The 21,943-nt window shown below is 39.8% G+C and overlaps 1 protein-coding gene and 1 non-coding gene across 4 annotated transcripts in view; both read left to right on the top strand.

Annotated features, from left to right (window-relative positions):
• The window catches only part of LOC132793528 (protein decapentaplegic), a 42,287-nt gene extending 20,601 nt beyond the window's left edge, over window positions 1-21,686 (top strand). Inside the window, exons 1-3 of one of the 3 annotated variants that reach the window (XM_060803513.1) lie at window positions 10,345-12,060; window positions 15,696-16,718; window positions 19,306-21,686. In XM_060803513.1, the coding sequence (XP_060659496.1) occupies window positions 15,710-16,718; window positions 19,306-20,192 (1,896 nt within the window). In that variant the 5' untranslated portion in view covers window positions 10,345-12,060; window positions 15,696-15,709 and the 3' untranslated portion in view covers window positions 20,193-21,686. Of the gene's footprint in view, window positions 1-10,344; window positions 12,161-15,695; window positions 16,719-19,305 lie in introns of those variants that run through there. The other 2 variants (XM_060803505.1, XM_060803497.1) reach the window with 2 other exon arrangements.
• Window positions 21,687-21,845: 159 nt separating this feature from the next.
• Window positions 21,846-21,939, top strand: Trnay-gua (transfer RNA tyrosine (anticodon GUA)). Its single transcript has 2 exons — window positions 21,846-21,882; window positions 21,904-21,939. It is a non-coding gene; the product is annotated as a tRNA-Tyr (tRNA).
• The last annotated feature ends 4 nt before the right edge of the window (window positions 21,940-21,943 follow it).

The raw sequence follows: 21,943 nt of genomic DNA, 5'->3' as shown, positions 1-21,943 counted from the left end.
ATACAATTAAACCTTTTCTACTTCAACATATATGTTTAATATATTAATAATGAGACTAAAAAATATCTTTATAGGAACGTATTTACTAAATAAATTATAAAAAGAAATTTAAATTATACTTAAAATAAACTATTGAAATTGCTTAGGTTTTGATGATAGAAATAGTTGAAATTTTTAGAAATTTACAATACATTGGCATATAAAAATAATAAAATATTTACTAAATTAATATCTATTAATAAAAATAGAAAACATTAAAGGAGTTTAATATAGTGGCATTTTCCTAGACCTTAAACATTTATTTTACAGTCAAATTTCCCCCTCATATATTTGCAACTTAACCTACTATATTTTGTGTTCAACAAAAAAGTGTTTTTGTGCCATGGTAGAGTTGGTAATTAGTCAACTGAAGTGGCCAAAGGGCACATCACTCGTCGCTGGCAAGCGGCGCTCCTTGAAGTTGTCATTCGTTCAGTGTTAGCGTGTGTGTGTGTGTGTGTGTTCGAGCTAGTAAGTGAGTGTGTGTAAGCGCCAGGACCCAAAGCCAGCACAGAGTCAGAGTATGCTGTAGTGAAGCTGGAGAGACGCCTGACAGTCTCAACGGAGTCGCTTGAGCCTGAGTCTGAGTCTGAGCCTGTAGCTTGAAGCTGCCAGAGTCATAAATCAATGGCCGTTGTGGCAGCTTTGTTGTGGCATTGCGGCATTGCTGCAGTTGTTGGCCACTCAATTGGCATGGCTAATGCGATGGCAACTCATAAATTTATTAATTTTTAATTAAACCTACAACGATTTGTAATTCCAAAGCATAAGAAAAGAAGAATCGAGCGAGCGAGCGCCTTTGCTGCCAAAGCGTCAGCCTTTTATGGCCTGTGGCACTGTGGCAAGGTAACTAACTGGTCAAGTGAATGAAGTGAAGAGCTGCCCGGACTGGCTGCTGCCCGGAAACAACTCATTATCCTAATTAAAACGTGCGCCATGCGCGCCCGTTGCCATATATGTCCAATGCACGCGATCTGGCAATGAGGCTGAAGTTGTAGTTGTGTTTGTTGTTGCAGTTGTAGTTGTAGTTGCAACAGTTGAAGCTGAGGCTGCGCATGCGAAATTAGACGCACGACGCATGATGAGCGGAGCCAGGCTGTCGTTCATTCATACGCACTGTGGCACCAGCCATTCACTCGCCTCGCCTCGCTCATTGTCATGCGTTGCATTACAAGATGCCAGCTGGCAACATGACGACATTGCAACAGCAGCCGGAGCAACAATTGCCTAGAAGAACAGCATCGCATTGTTGCTGCAACATTGCGGCTGCTCAAGCATGTTGCATACTGATCAATCAGCGGCTTCTTTAGCTGCCACCATTTCCCCTGCTTCACTCTCTCTCTCTCTCTTCGAGCCTTTGGTTGCCTCATGAATGACTTTAACCATTTTTGGTCTACAGTTAAATGCTGTGGCAGTCAACATCTGCGTCGCAGTTGCAATTGCAATTGCATTCATAATGAGCCGCAGAATGGGAATCAATCCAGGGCGATGAATGAATGCCAATACTGCAGACTTGCGATCGAGCAGAGTTTATAAATTGTGCTGCAAAAGTTTATAATTTATTTTCAATGTCAAACATGCACTTATAAATAAACAACAACAACAACACCAACAACACCAACAGCAAGATCAGCGCAAGTACATCAACTTTTGCCGATATTGCGCCTATAAAATAATAACAAATCGTAAACTGATGTAACTATAAATAGGCAAGAGTCTCGACTACGCGCAGCACTTGCCACACTCAATTTCTATGCCTCCAACAACATCAACAGTCAGTTAAACAAACAAACAGTTTGTAATTTTCGCAAATTGAATTTCAGTTTTGCGGTTTTCAGTTGCACTTAATTTGGCAATCGCTGCAATAATTTTGTTTACAATTTACGACTACGCGTTCTATGTAAACTTTAATGCGTTCCAACAACCCAATCTTCCCTCTCCCTCTCACTCACTCTACCGCTCTCCCGCTCTGTCTCTCTCTGTGGTTAAATTTATGAGCGACAAGGTGACAGATTCTCAAGTGATTTTATCATCTTGGCAACAGGCAACAATGTGTTCACCTCAATCTCAATTTGAGATTTGTTTGGATTGGCAAGAGTTGCAACTGCAACACACACCCAACACACACACACACACACACACACACACTTGCACATTTTATGTGTAAGGCCGTAAAGTGAGTGGAGCTATCGCATATGTCCCTAACATCGATCGATAACATCGCCAAGTTTATCACCCAGCAAATCAAAGATCAATGACAGTTGATTGCTGCTGCTTCCGTGCTAAAAACTAAACTAGGAACTTCAGTAGCTTTTGCAACACTTAAATGCCATTTTACAACACTGCTGCAGAAGATTTATGCTTTTCGAAATATGAATATTAAAAGTCTAAGGTAATCAAAGCAGGGAAAAGAGGAGATGACTTTATGCGCGGCCATTAAATTGATAAACTTTTTAATGCTGGAAGTGCTTCCTTGTTAAAAATGAAACTAGGAACTTCATTACATTATGCAACGCTGCTGTAGGAGATTTATGACATTCACAATATAAATATTATAATGATGATGAAAGCTGGGAATAAAGAAGATCAATTTGTGCTTGACCATTAAATTAATAGACTTTAATCAATATTGGAGTTGCTTACGTATTAAAAATGAAACTAGAATCTTCAATGACTTCTGCAACACTTGAATGGCATTTTGCAACACAGCTGTGCGAGATTTATTCAAAGTATGAATATTACGAGTCAATAATGATCAAAGCTTGGGAAAAAGGGGAGATTATTTTGTGCTTGGCCATTGAATTAATAAACTTTAATCGATGCTGTCGAAACCATAAAAATGGTGCAACATTTATGTAAGTGGCGATTATTACGCCATTTAAATTAGTTTATTACACAGTTCACTCTCCATAACCCTATAAAATTGAGTGTGCGAGTGTGTTTCTGTGTGTGTGTGTGTGTGTATTGCTGTGTGTATTTACATCAAGTGCAACACATAGTGAAAGAGTGTGTGTTTACAGCAAAGACAAAGTAAATTAATGTGTTGTGTGTTTGAAAGTTTGTATAAACAAGATTGCAACATTTTCTTTTTGTTGTGTTCGGGGTATTCAAATGATGTGGCATGCCACAACACAACAACAACACAGAGTACTTCTTCTCTTCTGTGCTGCGACGACTGCCAAATATTTATGAAATCATAAAATTTGATGTTTCCTCTGTGGCACTTGACACTTGTGCCCCATGCAGCATGTAGCATGCAACGCATGCAATTGCAGTCGCGGTGTTAATGATGATTTTGATGTGCAGTTAACGGATTGGTAACAGCTCCTAACTATCCAGCGAGCCCATTTACAGGCCGATTACATAAAGTGCTTTCTCAAGACACTCGATTGAGGCCTCACATTCAGATTCAGATTGAGATTCAGTTTCTGTCTGTGTCTTTGTTTGTTTTATGCACGATTTGTTGTTGCTGCTGCTGCTTCTGCTGTTGGTGCTGTTGGTGCGATGTTGCCGTACAATTGCTGTAAATAAATAGTGGTGGCAAGTACGTGAACTGGCCTCAGATCAAAGGCCTATCAATTAGCACCCGTTTCGATTATGTTGCATGCTGCACTCAACCCAAAAACCATTTGCCGCCAATTCACACCCAATTAGTAATAAATTTGAATGCTGTGTTGCCGATGTTGCTGCTGCTGTTGCATGCTACATACTACATACTAGTACATGCTGCAATTCCCAATTGAAATACCAATCACAATTTCAATCTGCATACAAATCTCTTAAAGCTACACTCAACAAAATAATGCAAGTAAATTTTAAAGTGTTGAGCTTAGAGAAAGTTTGGCAATCAGTAAATAAAGTTTATTGGCTCGATTCTTATAGTATTACATTTAGTATATATTTAAGGTCTGACTAAAATATCTTTGCAAAATAAAAGCTTGGAATCATTTTTTTATGGAATGGATCCCACATAATTTATAACATATATTTTAATACCAAAATCATACTACGATTTATAACTCTATTATAATATTATACAGTCACAACATATTAAGTCATCCTATATTTATTTTTACATATTTCTTTTGATAATTTTAATTACATGATCAATTTAAATAAACAGAAAAAAGTTGTACGTATTAATATTAAAATTCCACAAAATTCCACCACACAAAAATAAAACTCATTTAATTTAAAAAAATAAAAAGAAAGAAAATATACTGTAGGCGTTTAAAAAAAAAGATAATTGCTTAGACAAATTAAGTTCTCTTTTACTTAAAAGCTATCTGAAAAGTCTATCAAATTTCGTCGAGTGTAGCCGCATCTAACTTCACTCCATTAGAACTAACAGTTATGGCGGCCATTAAGTTTTATCGATGGCGCTACATGGCCAACGATTTGATTTGTAACCACTTGAGCAGGAAGGCAGCTAATATCCACCTTTGATATTTTCACACATAACAACTCGAAGCTGGCTGCTGCCAACAATGTGAAGTCGACTCCGACTCCGAGTTGAGTTGAATTGCGTTGAGAAGAGAGAAGAACTTGGTGCCGAAATAAAACTTAATTGCAATTGACTTTTAATGCTTATGCGGGATGCCTGCTGTGTTAATTTGAATTCAAACTGTTTTCATAAGTGAAGTGGCCCTGGCCACATGGCCAAAGAGAGAGAGAGATGACCAAGAGTACTTATCGTCTTGGTCTAGGATCGTGGCAGGAGCCACCCGCAGGCAGCTGAAGAGGCAGAGACTCATACAACAATTGCCAAGTGGCGCTAATAAAAAAAAGGAATCAATTTGGTTATTGATATTGATATTGAACTTATCGAGACGAGATCTATGGCCATCTATTTGAGGGGCAATATCGGGTTACTTGGGAGACAAAATCGAATAAATCAAGAAGCGCATTGCATGCTTGGTCTCTAATGGCTGTTGGGCTGCGATATAAACAAACGAAACAAAACAAAACAAAACTGTTTTGTGAGAGACAGACGACGACGACGACGACGCATCGAACAACAAAGAGAACAATGACAATGACAATGACAACTACAACGGCAATAATAACAACTGCAGCAGCGGGACAACGGGCAGCGGGTAAAACGAGCAACGGATCGCATCAAATTACCACAGAAGAAGATCTGAAAACTGGCTCGAAGCGGGCTTACAAAACGTTTTTCCAGCCATCCAACCATCCAGCCAGCTAGCTAGCTGGCCAGACAAACAGACAACAGACAGATAGCCAGCTAGCCAGCTATCCAGGATCAGCTTTCACAAAACGCAACTTAGACTTTGAGTCCCCAGTCGAAGTCGCTTTGCCACTGCTTTGTCAATCTGTCAATGCGTCAATCAGTCAGTCGGGCAGTCATTGAGGTACACAATAATAACGTTTTAATTGAACAAAAGTCCAACAGCAACAACAGTAACAACAATCGACCCAGTCGAGCAACAATTCATGCTCAAACTCAACCACAACAACCTCAACTTCATCCTCATCCTCAACTTCATCCTCATCCTCATCTTCAACTTCATCTTCATCTCAGCTGCCCTCCCCTTTGGCTTGACAATTGCCCTCCTTCTGATTCCTTTGTGATGTGCATTATCTTCTCTCTCCCTGCCTCGACAATGAATGACTGACTGCCTGCCTAACTGACTGACTGACTAGCTGACTGACTGACTGACTGTCACCTTTCCATCAAAGTGGCAGTGAAAGGCGCTCGCTCAATGATGTCCACGTGCCGAGGCGAGGATTGTTTACCAACTTTTGTTGTGTTCCCTCCAATAATTGATTAGCTGACTATATTACAGCGAACCGAAACAGAAAACAGAGAAACAGATACAGATACAGTTGCACTCGCAGATACAGATACAGATACATCTTGTGTTCCATTTGCTGCAAACGAGAACAAAGCGCTTTGTGAAATTCTAGATGCGTCGTGGACTCTAATGAGGTTCCATTGATGCAGTTGCAGGTGGACAGATGAAATTTATTGAATTGATAATTAATAGATATAATGATGTATTAAGGGTAGGTAAATATACACTTTATTATTCGCTTAATTCAGCATTGGAAATTGCTTAGCATTCATTGATTGACATTCGAATTATCATTAGCATTGGCATTATTTGTTTTATTCAAAATTAGGATAGTTTAAACATGAACATTATGTAGAGTTCGCTTATCATTGTTATATCCGCATTAGAAATATCATTAGCATTAGTATTAGGTTTAGCATTAGTATTAGAATTGTCATTAGCATTAGTATTAGGTTTAGCATTAGTATTAGAATTGTCATTAGCATTAGTATTAGGTTTAGCATTAGTATTAGAATTGTTATTAGCATTAGCATTAAAATTCACTAATAGCAATGAAAGCAATATTGCCATTAATATTAGTATTAGCGTTGGTATTATCATTAACGTTTTCATTACATATTAATAATAATATCATAGGAATTTCTTTTATAGTACTTTGTTTTTGTCGATTTTTATGTATTAAAAGTTAATACAAAAATATAATTTCACACTTAACATGAAGAATAAAGCTGATGAAACTTAGAACAACTTTTACTCTTCTGTTTAGTGCATCACTTTTCTCAAATTGAGAGAAGACACTTCCTCCTTGACTAATAGCCTCGCTGTAGTCTTGTTTTCATCCCGTGTCGCCCATCTCGGCTCACTTCTCTCATTTCTCTCGTCTGGACATTTACCCGCCCGCCCCCGTTGAGCTGAGTCTGTCTCACAAAAAGGATCGACATGATCGTCCTGCTGTGCCGGATTCGAATGCTCTCGACCTGAACCTGAACCATGTGGATGTGGTCAAGGCACAAGAATTCAATTCAACTGTCTCAAGCAGTTTTTCGCAGTGCTGCAAATAGGTAACAAACAATCTGTGCAGTGTTTTTCCTGGACTGGACTGGACTGCCCAAGGATTTTATAAATGACACACGCGTCCGGGACGCAGTTGATAAATGAAGCTGCCACTGCAAGACGTCGGGCCAAAACAGACTTGCAACTGATAATGAATTCTTTTAGTTTTGCCGCTGTTGCTGTGTTTTTAGCAGTGAAAGTAGCGCCGGCGCTACAGGGCTGGCAAATATTGATGGTGCCTGCAGATTGCAGATAGGTACAAGGATATCCATACGAAAAAAGAACAGAAAAAGTATCCTGGCAAATGAGAATTTTGTGCAACGTTTTCTGGTGGTCCAACAGAAATGCCACATAAGGGCGTGAGATAAGCCAGCCCGTGCGAAGGGCAATTAAATGCCATTAAGAATTGAGCAGCTCTCTGCAGCGCCATCAAAGTGAGACAGAAGACACACACACACAGACAGATACTGAGAAGACTAAAGACAGCAGAGGGCAGAAGTCTGAAGTCGAAAAGTATCTGTTTATCTGCAGAGAATGCAGTGAGAGTGGAACACAACAAGTTGAAAAGAATAAGCAGCACACAACGAGGAGGAGGAGCACACAGCAGAAGACCCAAACATACAGATAGAGAGAGAAAGAGAGAGAGAGAGGGAGGGAGACAGACATGGCCCCGGGGCCAACAGCGTGTCTACGTGTTGCGGCTGCGATTAACATACAAAAGGATCTGGGCTCTCGTTTTTGGAGCCCGCCTTCTTCATCGCTCTGTCTGCTCTCATCCGCCAATCGCAGCATGAATCACCCGCCACACCACAGCACACAACACAGCACAGCACACACAGCAAAGTCAGTCAGGCAGTCATTCAGACATTCAGCCAAGTCTGTTCGTTGGCGCAGCCGCAGCAGCCACAGCGACGACATTCTTAATGCGCCGCCGAATGGAGTTTTCTTTTCTTTTCTTCTATTTTTTGTTTCCCTTTCCATATCTTCTTTATACTTGTCTTCCGGTTGTTCTTAGTTTTTCTCCATAGATCTGTCTGAGAAATATGATGCTATTGATGCAAGCAGACGGCGTCAAGTGAGCGCTGACCAGCAGCAGGATATAGACTGAGACTGCGACTGCGACTGTGACTGCAATTGCGGCTACTTAAGCAGCCTTTGGCGCCAGCAGCAGCAGCGGCAACAATGTGGCAAGCAAAGCCACAATGTCTGGCAACGCTTAAGTTGCAGACGTCGCGACCATTGATGTCGCCAAGTGCCACACTGTGGACAGTCAACAGTCAGCTTTGCTCGGCACCAAAAAAAAAAAATCAGAGAACAAAAAGATACTTGCCACAAGATTTATAATAGATGCTGAACAGCATTCCACATTACATGTCTGGACACTTTTGGAAAACTACTAAGAAAAATAATACAAATTTGTATTTGCAATTTTACAATATTATTTTTCTATTCTACAGAGCAAATGTTATTTCATTTATTTATAATTAATGTGGAATGAAAAAATTAAAAAAAAAAAAACAATACAGTTCGTCTTTAGTATTTTTCTTTTAAAAATTCTTTTGGAGATATGAACTTTTTTACTTTTTATAATTCTATACTCCACATCTTTATGGAAAAGTCACGTATAGTTATAATAACTTAGTATCTTTTTTTATTTAAAACAAAACTATTAAATGTTAATGTTATATTATTCAAAATAGCTATGCAAATACAATATTAAGTATATTTCTGATGTTACTTAAAGTATTCCCGAAATCCAAGCTTATATGTGTTAATTTAGTTCAATGTTTTTATTATTTCTTATGCAAGTTAAAGTTAAAGAATTTTTATCATAATTGAATTTAATGAGTGGAATTTCCTTCAATCTCTTTTTCTAATATAATTGTTTTTTCATTATGAGATTTTTTTGTTCATTTAATAAGTTTTGACAGAGTTTTTGAACTTCTTTTGAATATTAAATTGAAGCTCAGTTAATTTAGCCTCCTCCTAAAACAGTCACAAGAACTCTACCCTATTAAGTCTGGTATTTCCTAAAATGCATTAAAAATAGTCAGAAATAAAGAGGAGAAAATAAGCAGAGCTCAAATTGACTTTATGTATAGTTCAAGGCAAAGGCAGAAGAATGAAGACAACACCTAAGATAGACGGCTCCACCTACTCTTAGCCAAAGTGGCCAAGAAGAAGGCAGCGTCGTTGTGGCTGGCTTGCAGCACCTGCTTGCAACTTGGCAACAACTACAACTGCAACAACTACAACAGAGATGAAGAGGCAGACGAGGGCGAAGACAACAAGGTCTGTTGGCCAACCTTTGTGGCAGTCACGTTGGCTGCCTTGAGCCGAGACTCGGACTCTGATGCTGAGTCTGACTGTGGCTGCATCTTGGCAACTTGGGCGCGGGTGTGTCAAGTCATCTCCACAAACAGAGAAAGGGAGAGAGAGAGAGAGAGAGGCAAAAGGCAGTTGAAAATGCATTTCTTAGTTGTTTGCATTTGTATTGGTATTCTCGATGTTCTTCCCCTTCGTCTGTCCCCCCTTGTCCACTGTCTGTTCGTTGACTGTGCGAGTGTGAAAGAGTCAGCGAGTGTCATTCGTATGGCTGACAAGGCGTCTCTGACTTCTTCTCGCTGCGCTGCTCTGCTCTTCGCTTCGCTTGGCTTCTCTGCTCTGCTCTGCTCTTCTCTTTCTTCGCCTTTGCTTTTACCTCTTGCCAACCAATAAAATTATACTAATTCTTGACTTTTTGATTTCATTTTGTGTGTTGTGTTAAGGATTTCGTTACCTAAACACACACACACACACTCACACCGAGATACTGTAAAAAACGTGAGATAAATGAGTGGGAGAGAAAGAGACAGGGATAGCGATTCAGTGTCTCGCTCGTTCCGGGCCCTCGCTGGCTGCCACAGCCCCAGGAATGCAAGCGTTGTGGCAAGACGAGACAGTTTGGTTTTATACTTGGCTCATTGCGCGCGTGCAACTCCCCGAGCAAAGAAGAGTTCCAACTCGATGCCAACTGATTGAACTTGGCAAAGGCAACGGAACCCCTTGAAACATAATATAATAATACTGTAAGTTGACATTAACATTAATTAATCAAACATGTCCAAAAACATTTAAGTAATATTCACCGAAAAAAATAGTTAAACTATTTATAAATCTTGAAAAGTTCAAGTAAACCCTTGGCAAAGTTCTATGGCCACTTCCATTTTCTTATAAGCCACCCAGAGAGACAGACAGTGAGAGAGAGATAGAGAGAGCGCGCATTTAAGTTTGTAGAAAACACTCAGCACTCAATTCGTAAGCGACTCAATTAGCTTTTTGCAACTATCACTCAAAGTGTCACTCAATTTGGCGTGAGCGTCGCGACTCGCGAGTGCGGAGAAGAAAGAAGCACACACAACTGACGACGCGCTGGCTGCCAGTGGCAAAGGGAACTTCGAACGAGATGGATGCGTGATCATCATATAATGATGATTATCAACAACAGTTAAACTTTCAGCCAGACAACAACAACAGCAGCAGAGTGTGAGTGGCAGAGAGAGAGCGCCAAAAAAAGAGTGTGAGAGCGCTGAGAGTGAGAGAGCGAGCGAGACACTGTGTGTTCGTGTGTTTCCACTCACTGCACGAAGACGTCGAGCCGAAGGCTGTTCGGCTGTTCGGCTCGTGTACTCGGTGCTGTCGGTGTTCGTCGGTCGGGTCGTGTGTCGTTACCTGTAACTCGAATCAGGTAGAGGCAGACATGAAGGCGTTAGTCGTTCCACAGCGCTGATCGAGTTGAAATCTATTTGCTGGGCATCGAGTCGAAGATCGAGAGCCGCATAACAAACAACAACGACGACGACGACGCCAAGTGCCAAATTCAAGTTAATACAAAAAAAGTGAGCACACACAAAATTGGCGTAAGAAACTAAACTTGACAACAACAACAACAGCAACAAGAAAAACAAAGAAACAAAAGATTAACTCGGCAACAAAATAAAACGCGTGTGTTACAACGACAAATGTATGATCAATCTATATAATGCAATAGTAGTTGATGTGCGTGTGTGTGAGTGAGTGTGCGTGTATGTGTGTGTGAGTGTGTGTGTGTATCGCTGGAATGTCAACTGACAAGTTGTAAAGGGAAACCCTGAAACACGAACTACAATTTTGTACATAAACATAAAACAAATCAAAGGCAACAACCAAAACACCAAAATCACACAAAAAAAATGCAAAGCAAATCAAATCAAACAAAAGATACAACTACAAGCTCGGGATTTGCATAGCAACAACAACAACAACTCGAACAACAACAAATAGAAATCGTCGAAATTAAACGTTTCGTGCGCCTCACTTTGCATTTTGATTTTTATTTTGGCATTTGGTTTGTTGTCACCTGGAAAATATGTGGATTACTGTGCCGTCAGCAGAAACACCAACAACAACAACAACAACAGCAACAGCAGCACCAACCACACTCACAGCAGCAGCAACAACAACAACATCAAGTACAGCAACAATACAAACAACGACACGAGCGCGATGCAGAGACGAGCGCGTGAATAAATCGCAAATTGAATGTAAAGTGTTGTCGGTGAATTGAACAGCAAACAAACAAAAAACGAAAAACAAGAAAGCAACAAGACACAAAGTGCCAATGCTTAGTGTATCTGCCAGATACGTATCTGCAACTGCAACACAACTTGTGACAACAGCAACAGCAACAACAACGAGGAGGCAACAACGATTGCGCCTCGAATGCGGCAATAAAATATTCAACAAGAACTTCATCTATTTCCTATACAATTATCGCAAGCGAAAACTGCTCAAACTTCTCAAACTGAGGCACTGAGATTATTCGATCGGACTGAAAGATACTTGCTATATTGACAAAGCGTGATTTATTTGTTAAACCTTCGTTTCGACGGTAGCTACAAAAAAACAATATCGAAAACAGCTGTAAATTGTGCAAATATCTAAACCAAAGCAACACAGCAACAACAACTACAACAACAACAACTACAACTGCAACTGCAGATAACACACTCAAAGCCAAACATCGTAAATTCGTTATAAATCCGAGAGTGCGCACCCAAGTGTCAGTCAATCGATCAATATACGCGGCTTACAATATCAAAAATCAAAAAAAGAAGAAAGCAAAACGTAAATGGTAAATAAATAAATAAATAACGATACATGTTTTAAGCATAAACTACAAGCAAAGTCTAGATCCCGAGATACGACAACATAGGAAACTTTATAAGACTGAGGTGAGTTTCGTCTCTCTGTGTGTGTGTGTGTGTCTATCTCTCTCCCACTTGTGCATTCTTCATCTCTCTCTCTCTCTCTCTAAATGCACTATCAAATAAAGTGGGGCCCCCGCCAAAAAGTCTCACTTGTCGCTAAGCTTATGTAAATTGAGTTTGTAAGAAAAAACGTGAACTTATGAGAACCGCACACACAAAACCAACCGAAGTGAACCACCGCAATCACCGCACCGCACCGCACCACAGCACAGCACAGCACACCATCGAAGACCCAGACAAGACCCTGATCCAATGCCAATATGCATAATCAGTCGCTAACATTTGATACCATTTCTTCAACTGTTTGTCTGAGTTCAGTTTTTTTTCCTTTTGGGGTATTGGAAAATTTCGGGTTTTTAAGGAGAATTAAAGGCATTATATAACTGAATTATTCTGCAATTTTTAAAAGTTCTAACAGAATATATATTAATACAAAAAATATTATTTAAATTTAAGAATAATTATTCGATATATATCTTTAGATTAGACAATACATGACCTAATTTGAATTTCTTGCCTAACAATTATTATTATATAAAAATTTGTATTATATAAAATACATTCATGAAGAGAAAAGTTTAGTAATTAAGTTTTATTAAAAGGACTATCAAATCAACAGAGATTATAAATTAGACAATTTTTCTTGAAGTTCTTTAAATGATTTATAACTTGGTATATAATATCAAGTTCCCATATTACTCTTTATTTTATTACCATTACTATTACTATTTAATTTTTGTTCCCTGAACTTCCCTAATTTATTGGTTTATTTCTCACCTGCTAGAATCTTTTATATAATAATCTCCAATAAGTATTCCCATCATAAAAATAGGCGTGAGTTTTTGTTCAGTTTTTTCCAATGTTCCCACATATCACAGAGCAACTAAATTCACTGCTTGGCAATCAAAATATTTTCACGCGAGAATCTGTCTCATACAATAATATAATATATCATAATCGTAACAAGTCGTTGGTCAGAGGGAGTTCGATTCTGGGAATCGACATTGTTGGCTTACAATAAAGTACCGTTTGCATTATAGAGGCCAGATCTTCGTCTGCTGTGTATTTGTGTATTTTGTGTATTTTCAAGTGTCGGCAAGAGGACAAAGCCACAAAGGATGTCAATGTCCTGGCACATAAATTACAGGCAACATAATATGGATTGCAGTCGTATTAGAGCCATTGTATCTGTATCTTCTACGTTGTATCTATGGCTGCGTATGAGCGTGTGAGTGTTTTGTGTGTGTGTGTGTGAGAGCGAGACAAAAGTGCTGACCATGTTGGTGACACACATCATAATGGCAATAGTATATCATATCTATTGGGCAACCGGAATCAAACTATAAACAAAATGTGTCAATTTGCGAAACATTTTTGCGTTTGCATTTTACGCTTACCAAAAAAAACCAAAACCTATAAACTTGGCTGAAATTTGAACTTTAGCGAGAGCTTGCGGAATTTCACAACTCACTAGGGGAAGTAAAGTGAGGAAGGGGTTGGGTTGATTTTGGTTATTTTGCGGAGGTAACTCGTCACTCTGGTGAATGGCAGCACGCCTGGAAATTCCCAATTGAGCCTGACATTCATTTGGACGCAGGGGAAACCCCCGGAACCAGAGATATATAGCATAGGAACACATATAGAGAACCACACACAGGTAGTTGAGCCTGGTTGAAATTCGATTATGTTTCGGGGAATATATTAAACACAACAAATAAAACAAATTATGAAAATGCATAAAAACCCCAGAATCTAATAAACCAAAAATCCAATGCATATTTATGAAAATCAAAATTTTCATTCACCCTTCTCTTATGTTTTTTGGGAAAATATTCATTGTGTTCTTATCAGAGGCGAAAGATCTCTGCTCACTTGAGAGCAAGGGAAAGGGAAGAGAGAGCGAGACAGATAGAGAGAGAGAGAGAGAGAGAGAGAGAGAGAGAGAGAGAGAAACCCCCGTCGCTGGATGGGTTATGGGTTCTATGGACACCCCCCAGCGTGTGCCATCTTTTCCATTTCCATTTCGATCTCTAGATCTAGCTCTAGCTCTCTCTCTTGTCGATTATAACGAAATTCCGAATTCCTTTGCGCCTAGCGCCTTGTCATATAACAAATTTTTAGTGCAAGATAAGATGTTAATCTTTATGTGAAAAACAACATGTAATTTGTTGTGCCGCAGCACACCAAGTCAATGCGTGTGTGCGTGCAAGTGTGTGTGTGTGTGTGTGTGTGTGTGTGTGTGTGTGTGTGTGTGTGTGCGGGGCACGTAGACCTGCTTAAGGTGCCTGCTGCTGACTCTAATTTTCCACCATGCTCGTTTTCGGGCTCATCTTGAGATAGCATCTCACAAATTTATTGCCTATAACAAGCAACAAACAAAAATATATAGAATACTTCTAATAATTTTCATAAATTTCGCCCCCCTCCTCCAACTGCAACTCTCCACCTACCAAGATAAGTTCGAGTCACAAATTTTGTAGATTTTCGTTTTCCCAAATTTTGATTTCCTTTGTGCAACGAGTGAAAATGCCGCCAAGTGTATAAATCAAAGCTAAAGCGATAAGTTCGTCTTACATGGGGAATATATACGTCTATATATTGAATTATTGTATTATTGATAAATGACAATAAAATTATGACGGCTCTGCGCTTGAGCTTCTCTAATTTCCTCTCCCTCTCCCGCCCCTTTAGCTTTAGCTTTTGTATCTTTGGCTGTGTATTTGTGTATTTTGTATTGAATTTCTAAGCGTAGACACAAATCGCTGCTGCATACCACAGATCGTGTGTCAGCGCCGAAAAGGTGCAATGTCCGCGATTGCAACAGAAGCGTCGAATTGAGCTCAACACTGAACTCCACTGAACTGTGGGCTTGGGCTCTTCATTTAACGGTTAGCGGTTGGGTCGCGGGAGGGCAAGTGTTAAGCTTACTACTTACATTTCGATTGCCATTTTTTGTCGCCCTCTTTTGTTGGTTGAGCCATTTGCCAGACAGACAGACAGACTCAGACAGATAGACAGACAGACGCACCTTTCGTTGGCCATTAAACGCTGGGCTAAAATGGGCCAGGCGCTTAAGGAAGCTGCTGCTTCACAGAGCTACCTGAGAGCACAAAAATAGCTCAATGCTCTTCCTCGCTTGCGCTAATGCTCAGACGTGCTCTCTCTCGCTGAGCAGAGCGCCGCTGCCTGGGGCCAGACAGAGAGACGCAGTGCTGATGACTGGGCAACGCAGACGCATTGGGCAGCCGACAGCACACTGGTTGTCTCCCTCTGGCACAGGCGCATGCCCAACGCGACACACGCTCATTGAGCGAGTGAGTGCAAAGAGAGTGAGAGAGAGAGCGAGCACGCTCTCTTTGAGTGGAATTGTGTGGCGTGTGAGTGTGAGTGTGGTGTGTGCAGGCGACAGCGACTGCGACGTCGGCATCAGCAACGACGTCGATGTCTTTTAACCCTATCGAAATGCTAAATATTTTCCTATGTTTTTGTATCGTTTCAGAGTTGCAAGCGACCATGCGCGCATGGCTTCTACTCCTCGCAGTGCTGGCGACTTTTCAAACGATCGTTCAAGTTGCTAGCACCGAGGATATATCATCGAGATTTATCGCAGCGATAGCGCCAACAACAACAACTACAACAAAAACAACGGCCATAATAAATACTAAAACAACGACTACAGCATTAGCTAAAGCATTTAAGCCATTTAACGAGTTGCGACTTAGCAACATCGTCAACAACAACAACAACAACAACAGTGATAGTGATAACAACAACAACAACAAGAGCAAAAGCAAGAAGCAGAGCAAGAGCAACAAAAGTGCCGAATTCAAACAGTTTATCGGAGTGCATAAATCAAGAACAGACCAATTAGAAAATTCCAAAAATATCAAAAATAAGCATAAGCAACATAATTTAACTAACGACAAGCAACACGCTAAAACAACAACAACAACAAACAGCAACAAAATGGCTATCAAGGAGCAACAGCAACAACAACAACAACACAGACACAAAGCATCCACAGAATCTCAACAAAAATCCGCCATTGCGGATGTGTTTGTCTTGGATCCAGCGCTCACCAGAACCCACTCCTCCTCCTCCTCCTCCTCCTCCTCCTCCGCCGCCTCCTCCACTTCATCATCGAGCTCCTCCTCCGCCATCTCAACAAGTTCCAGCTACGATTCGTACTCGAATACGGATACAGTGCTGGGGGAATTCGAGGCGCCTGGAATTGCGGCCGCCATCATCGTGGAGGATGAACCAGCCACGTACAGCAGCAAGGAGATCATCAAGGACAAAGTGAAACCAGATCCCTCAACTCTAGTCGAAATCGAAAACAGTCTGCTCTCGCTGTTCAACATGAAGAGGCCGCCAAAAATCGATAGATCCAAAATCATCATACCGGACGCAATGAAAAAACTCTACGCCCAAATGATGGGACACGAACTTGATTCCGTCAATATACCTCGACCGGGACTATTAACTAAATCAGCAAACACAGTCAGAAGTTTTACACATAAAGGTGAGTTTTAAAACTATCTATAAAGTTATATAAATTCAACTAATAACTAAGATTCAAAATAGGGAAAAATTTAGGGAAGAAAAGAGCACTCAAATTATTATTAATTTATAATTATGAAATTGAAGTAACTAAAATCATTTTTTTAATTAAATAGGAATTCATAATATCATATTAGTTTACATAATCTGGAAAATCTTTAAGCTATTTCACCATAAATTGAAAAAATTCTTAGAAATCTATTTTCTCAATTTCATATTCTCACGGAATAAAAATCCCACAACTTTTCTGTTGAAAATTCTAGAATTTATTTTCACGCATTTAAAAGTTTTAGTACAGTTTTCAAGAAAGAACTTTTCATGTTCAGAAATTGAAGAAATTTTAGAGAACATTTTAATGACCTTTATTGAATTTGATTATGATAGATTCGGAAATTAAATTTATTAAGGAACTGCTTACCAAAGAGAACTTTAGTTATAGCAATCTATATAGAACTAGATGAGCTACTTTTTTCCCAAGGATCACACTCGTTAGTGCCGTGTGACCTGTTTTTCCACCTGCTCGACTCGTGTGGCAGTTGCATCTTTCGCAATCGTCGTGGCAATTGAAGTGCAACGCGTACTTTCCGCTACCAAAACGCGAATGAAGAGCAATCCAGGATTTTCCCCTGAAATTTTGGTTCATCTAAGCGATTTGCATACCTGCTGCCGCTGCTGCTGTCATAACCATATAATAGATGCGACCTGAGTGCGGCTCAGCTAAAGATACATTTGTATCTTTGGCATTTTTTTGGTCTTTGGGCATCATTCACGCAAGCGCTGTGAAATCACGCGGAAATTCCGCAGCTTCAAATGAAAGGACAGGCTAAAAGGACATACATGATGTGAGTCCTTTTACCTGTGTCATCGTTTTCTTAACCCAAATGTGACCTTGAAATTTTTCTACGGAATTACACCCGGAACGTTTAGCGCATGCGCCAAATGGCTTTTATATTGTATTCCCAAGGCAGTGTGTGTGTGTGTGTGAGAGTGTCGGTGAGTGTTTGTAAAAATAACAATTATTATTAAAGCGTATTTCGCATTATTTTCCATAGGATTATAGCCCATGTCCAACAATAAAGCAGTTAACAGGCCGCCGCATCGATAGATAGATAAATATGCCAGATAGATTCAGATATTGAAGAGATAAATCGAGATATAGTTGGTCAGATCAGGTAGCTGCTGCTGCTGCTGTTGGCAAGTGTCTAAAGCCAAGTGTCTAAGCCGAGCTACTTTCGGCTTAAGGAGTGACAGAGATAGCCAAAGAAAAGAGTGAGCGAGAGAGAGAGAGAGGGCGACAGCATTTACGACTTGTGCCCTTTTGTTTGGCTGAGAGGTACTTGAATTTTTGCTCGATGCTGATTCAAATTAAGATTTAGCCGACCAGCCAGAGGGCAACTACTTTGCACCTTGCAGCGGAACGGAACAGAACCCAGAAGACAGGCGACAGAACCCAACTATAAACCCAAAAACCATGACCGTACCGTAATCGTAATCGTGCTCAACCCCGTGGGTGGGTCAGGTCTTTTGCAGCAGGCGCCAGTCGTAAAACAAGGCTCGCCTCACACAACCTGACAATCTGACAACTGGAACGTGTGATTTCGTTCGCTCGTCCTTTTTCTTTTTTATACCCGTCACACTTGCAGATCGCAGGGTATTATGACTCGGTGGTAAACTAAGAGATCACACTGAGAGCTATATAAATGATTGCTATAGATTCTCAATAATAATAAATATCATTAATGCTTTAACTCAGAGACTATGATAAAGCCTAGAATTTATGTGAATATAATAAAATCATTTCAAGTGAATAAGTAGCTAGATTATGAGTTTTATGAAAAGTGAGATAATTAGTTGCTCTGGCTAGAATGAAACTATCATAATAATATTATCATAAAAGGGATAATTTAATATAATGTTATAGGGTATAAAAACTAGTTTGAAGATTTCATAACTTTAAAAATGTTGAATATAAACTTGAAAATAATTTCATTAACATTTTTGGGTGTAGCTTAAGAAAATGTCTCGGTTAAAGTTAAAGTTAAAGTTTAAGTTCAAGTGTTATTCTTTAGTATTATTAATTCTTTTAAAATTTGAAAGCTATTTAAAAAAAAAACTTTTTCTGACGTAAGACTCAATTTGACCGATTTAAATGCATTACCTTTTTAAACATCAAGTTCAAGTGTTATACTTTGGTATTATTAATTCTTTTACAATTTTAAAGCTATTTCAAAAATACTTTTTTCTAGCAAAAAACACAATTTTAGCGATTTAAATGAATTACCTTTTTTTAGGCTTAAAATTAGCTGAGCTATCTAACTTTACTTTGTCTGTTTTATTTTATTTTTGTTTTATATTTCTATATATATTTTTGTACAAGTTTACATTGAATTTTTTTTTATATTCTTTATTTATTTACAATCTATCTATATAAAGATAATAAGTAAATTCTATGATACATCGAAATTATTTTAACTTTTTTTAAGACTCATCTACAGTTCTCTAAACATATGCTCATGCTCGACTCTTCTATGTTATCCCTACCTTTACAGATAGTAAAATCGACGATCGGTTTCCACATCATCATCGGTTTCGTCTGCACTTCGATGTGAAGAGCATTCCCGGCGAGGAGAAGCTCAAGGCGGCCGAACTGCAGTTGACCCGCGATGCGTTGAGCATCTCCGGTCAGGTGAATCGCAATCGGACACGCTACCAGGTGCTCGTCTACGATATCACGCGGGTGGGTGTGCGGGGCCATCGGGAGCCGAGCTATTTGCTGTTGGACACGAAGACGGTGCGTCTCAATCAAACCGATACGCTCAGTCTGGACGTGCAACCTGCCGTGGATCGGTGGCTGGCTACACCGCAAAAGAACTACGGTCTGCTCGTCGAGGTGCGAACGATGCGTTCACTGAAACCAGCACCGCATCATCATGTGCGCTTGCGCCGCAGCGCGGACGAAGCGCATGAGGATTGGCAGCACAAGCAGCCGCTGCTCTTCACCTACACCGACGATGGGCGTCACAAGTCGCGCTCGATACGCGATGTCAGCGGTAAGGGGGGCGGTGGTGGCAATCGTAATCGTCGGCATCAGAGGAAGCCGACGCGTCGCAAGAATCGCGAAGAGGATTGCCGACGGCATTCGCTCTATGTGGACTTCACGGATGTCGGATGGAGCGATTGGATTGTGGCGCCGCCGGGCTACGATGCATTCTATTGCCATGGCAAGTGCCCGTTTCCGCTAGCGGATCATCTCAATTCCACGAATCATGCGGTTGTGCAGACCTTAGTCAATGATATCAATCCAGGGAAGGTACCAAAGGCGTGCTGTGTGCCCACGCAGCTGGAGGGCATCTCTATGCTCTATCTCAATGACCAAAGGACAGTTGTGCTCAAGAACTATCAGGACATGACCGTAGTCGGTTGTGGCTGTCGATAAGTTACAGCGAGAGTTAGATAGAGTTAAACTGAGCGATAGAGAGAGAGAGCGAGCGAAAGCGAAAGAGCATCAAATGCTGTTTGGTTCCAAGCCGTCAATGCTTTAAACACAACGCAAACAAAATGGACTGAATATTTGAATTTTAAGTGTAAATCGTAGACTTTAATTTTATGTAGAGCGAAATGCAGCCACGCCCAGCCGCCCCCCCAACCCCCAACAACAACAACACCACCACCGCAACAACAACAGCAGCAGCAACAGCAGCAGCAGCAGCAACCGCCTCTGTCACTTTCCACAGCCAGGCTTTGGAAATGTTGCACAGAGCACAAACACACACACACACACACACAAACACAGCCAGAGCAGAAGAGCACACGAGAAACAACTGTAAATAGCCGCATCAACAAAATCGCACCCACCTGCCCCCCTGCCCCCCTCGATTACCACCCCCTCAACGTGTCTCCTGCAGCCATAGCAGTCTCCTCCTGCCATAGACCGCACTTTGAGATACTTTTGTATCTCGGCAGCTTTTGCAGAACGCTGCTGATTTGAACAAATTGTATAAAAGCTAATTGCTAAGCTATGTTTACTAGAGAAAAGCGTCATGCTTTTCCCACAGCCTAATTGTTAATAATTATTACAAAAAAGAATTATATAATAAACACAAAACACACATCAACACACACACACACACTTGTAAATTAATTAAAAGAAAATACTTTGAAATTATTTAGGCAACATCTACAGATTAAAATATATATATATACACTATATATAGATACACATAGATATATATATATTGAAATATATACTGCGTATGTAACTCTCTTGTATATGTACTAAAACACACACACATACACACATTTACCCTACGATACGATACAATATCGATATATGCAAAAACGGTATTCAACTTTGTTCCCCAAAACTAAATGTAATTGTATAAAATTCACACCAACAACACAACTAAATATCAACTAAACTATAATCGTAACTACTATACATCTAAATCTGAAAATGGTAATGAAAATGATTATGAGTAGATAAAAGGGAAGAGATAAATAAAAGAGTATGAAGAAAACTATCGTTTATTGTTATGCGTTTTAAGCTAAACTCGAATATAACCGTAAATATATGACTAAATTAATTACTAGTATATAGTGTTAATATTTAAGCGCAGCATGTTGAAAAATAATTAGTTAAAACAAAAAAACACACACAAAAACCTACAAAAACAAACAAATATGAAATCGAAAACAATTATCGAATCGTTTTGTGCCTGAAGTTGCAGAGCGCTATCCCCCGAAATCCTCCCTACCCCATGTATTTTGTAATTTTCTTATAAATTTTATTATTTTATTTATTTAAAAACAAAACACTTTTTGATGAATGATGAGCAATGTGCTGACGACGACGATGATGATGATGGTGATCATAATGATCAAAGTTGAAAAAAATATAAATGAAAAAATTTTATTAAAAAATCAAAAACAATTTAATCGCAAGTCTTTTTATTCCAACAACAACAACGACAAACAATAATCCACAGACAACAAAAGAAATATCAAAATAAATTGAACTATTCGATGCAGTGCTTAAAATAAACGACCCACGTTGTAACAAGAGCGTCGCTAAGCAGCCCCTCTTCATGTACCTTCGATAGCTCAGTTGGTAGAGCGGTGGACTGTAGAGGCATTTGCAGCGTGTAGATATCCATAGGTCGCTGGTTCAAATCCGGCTCGAAGGATTAC

Source organism: Drosophila nasuta, chromosome 2L (genome assembly GCF_023558535.2).
Source record: "Drosophila nasuta strain 15112-1781.00 chromosome 2L, ASM2355853v1, whole genome shotgun sequence".
Classification (NCBI taxonomy): domain Eukaryota; kingdom Metazoa; phylum Arthropoda; class Insecta; order Diptera; family Drosophilidae; genus Drosophila; species Drosophila nasuta.
This window is presented reverse-complemented; position numbering and strand designations above follow the sequence as displayed.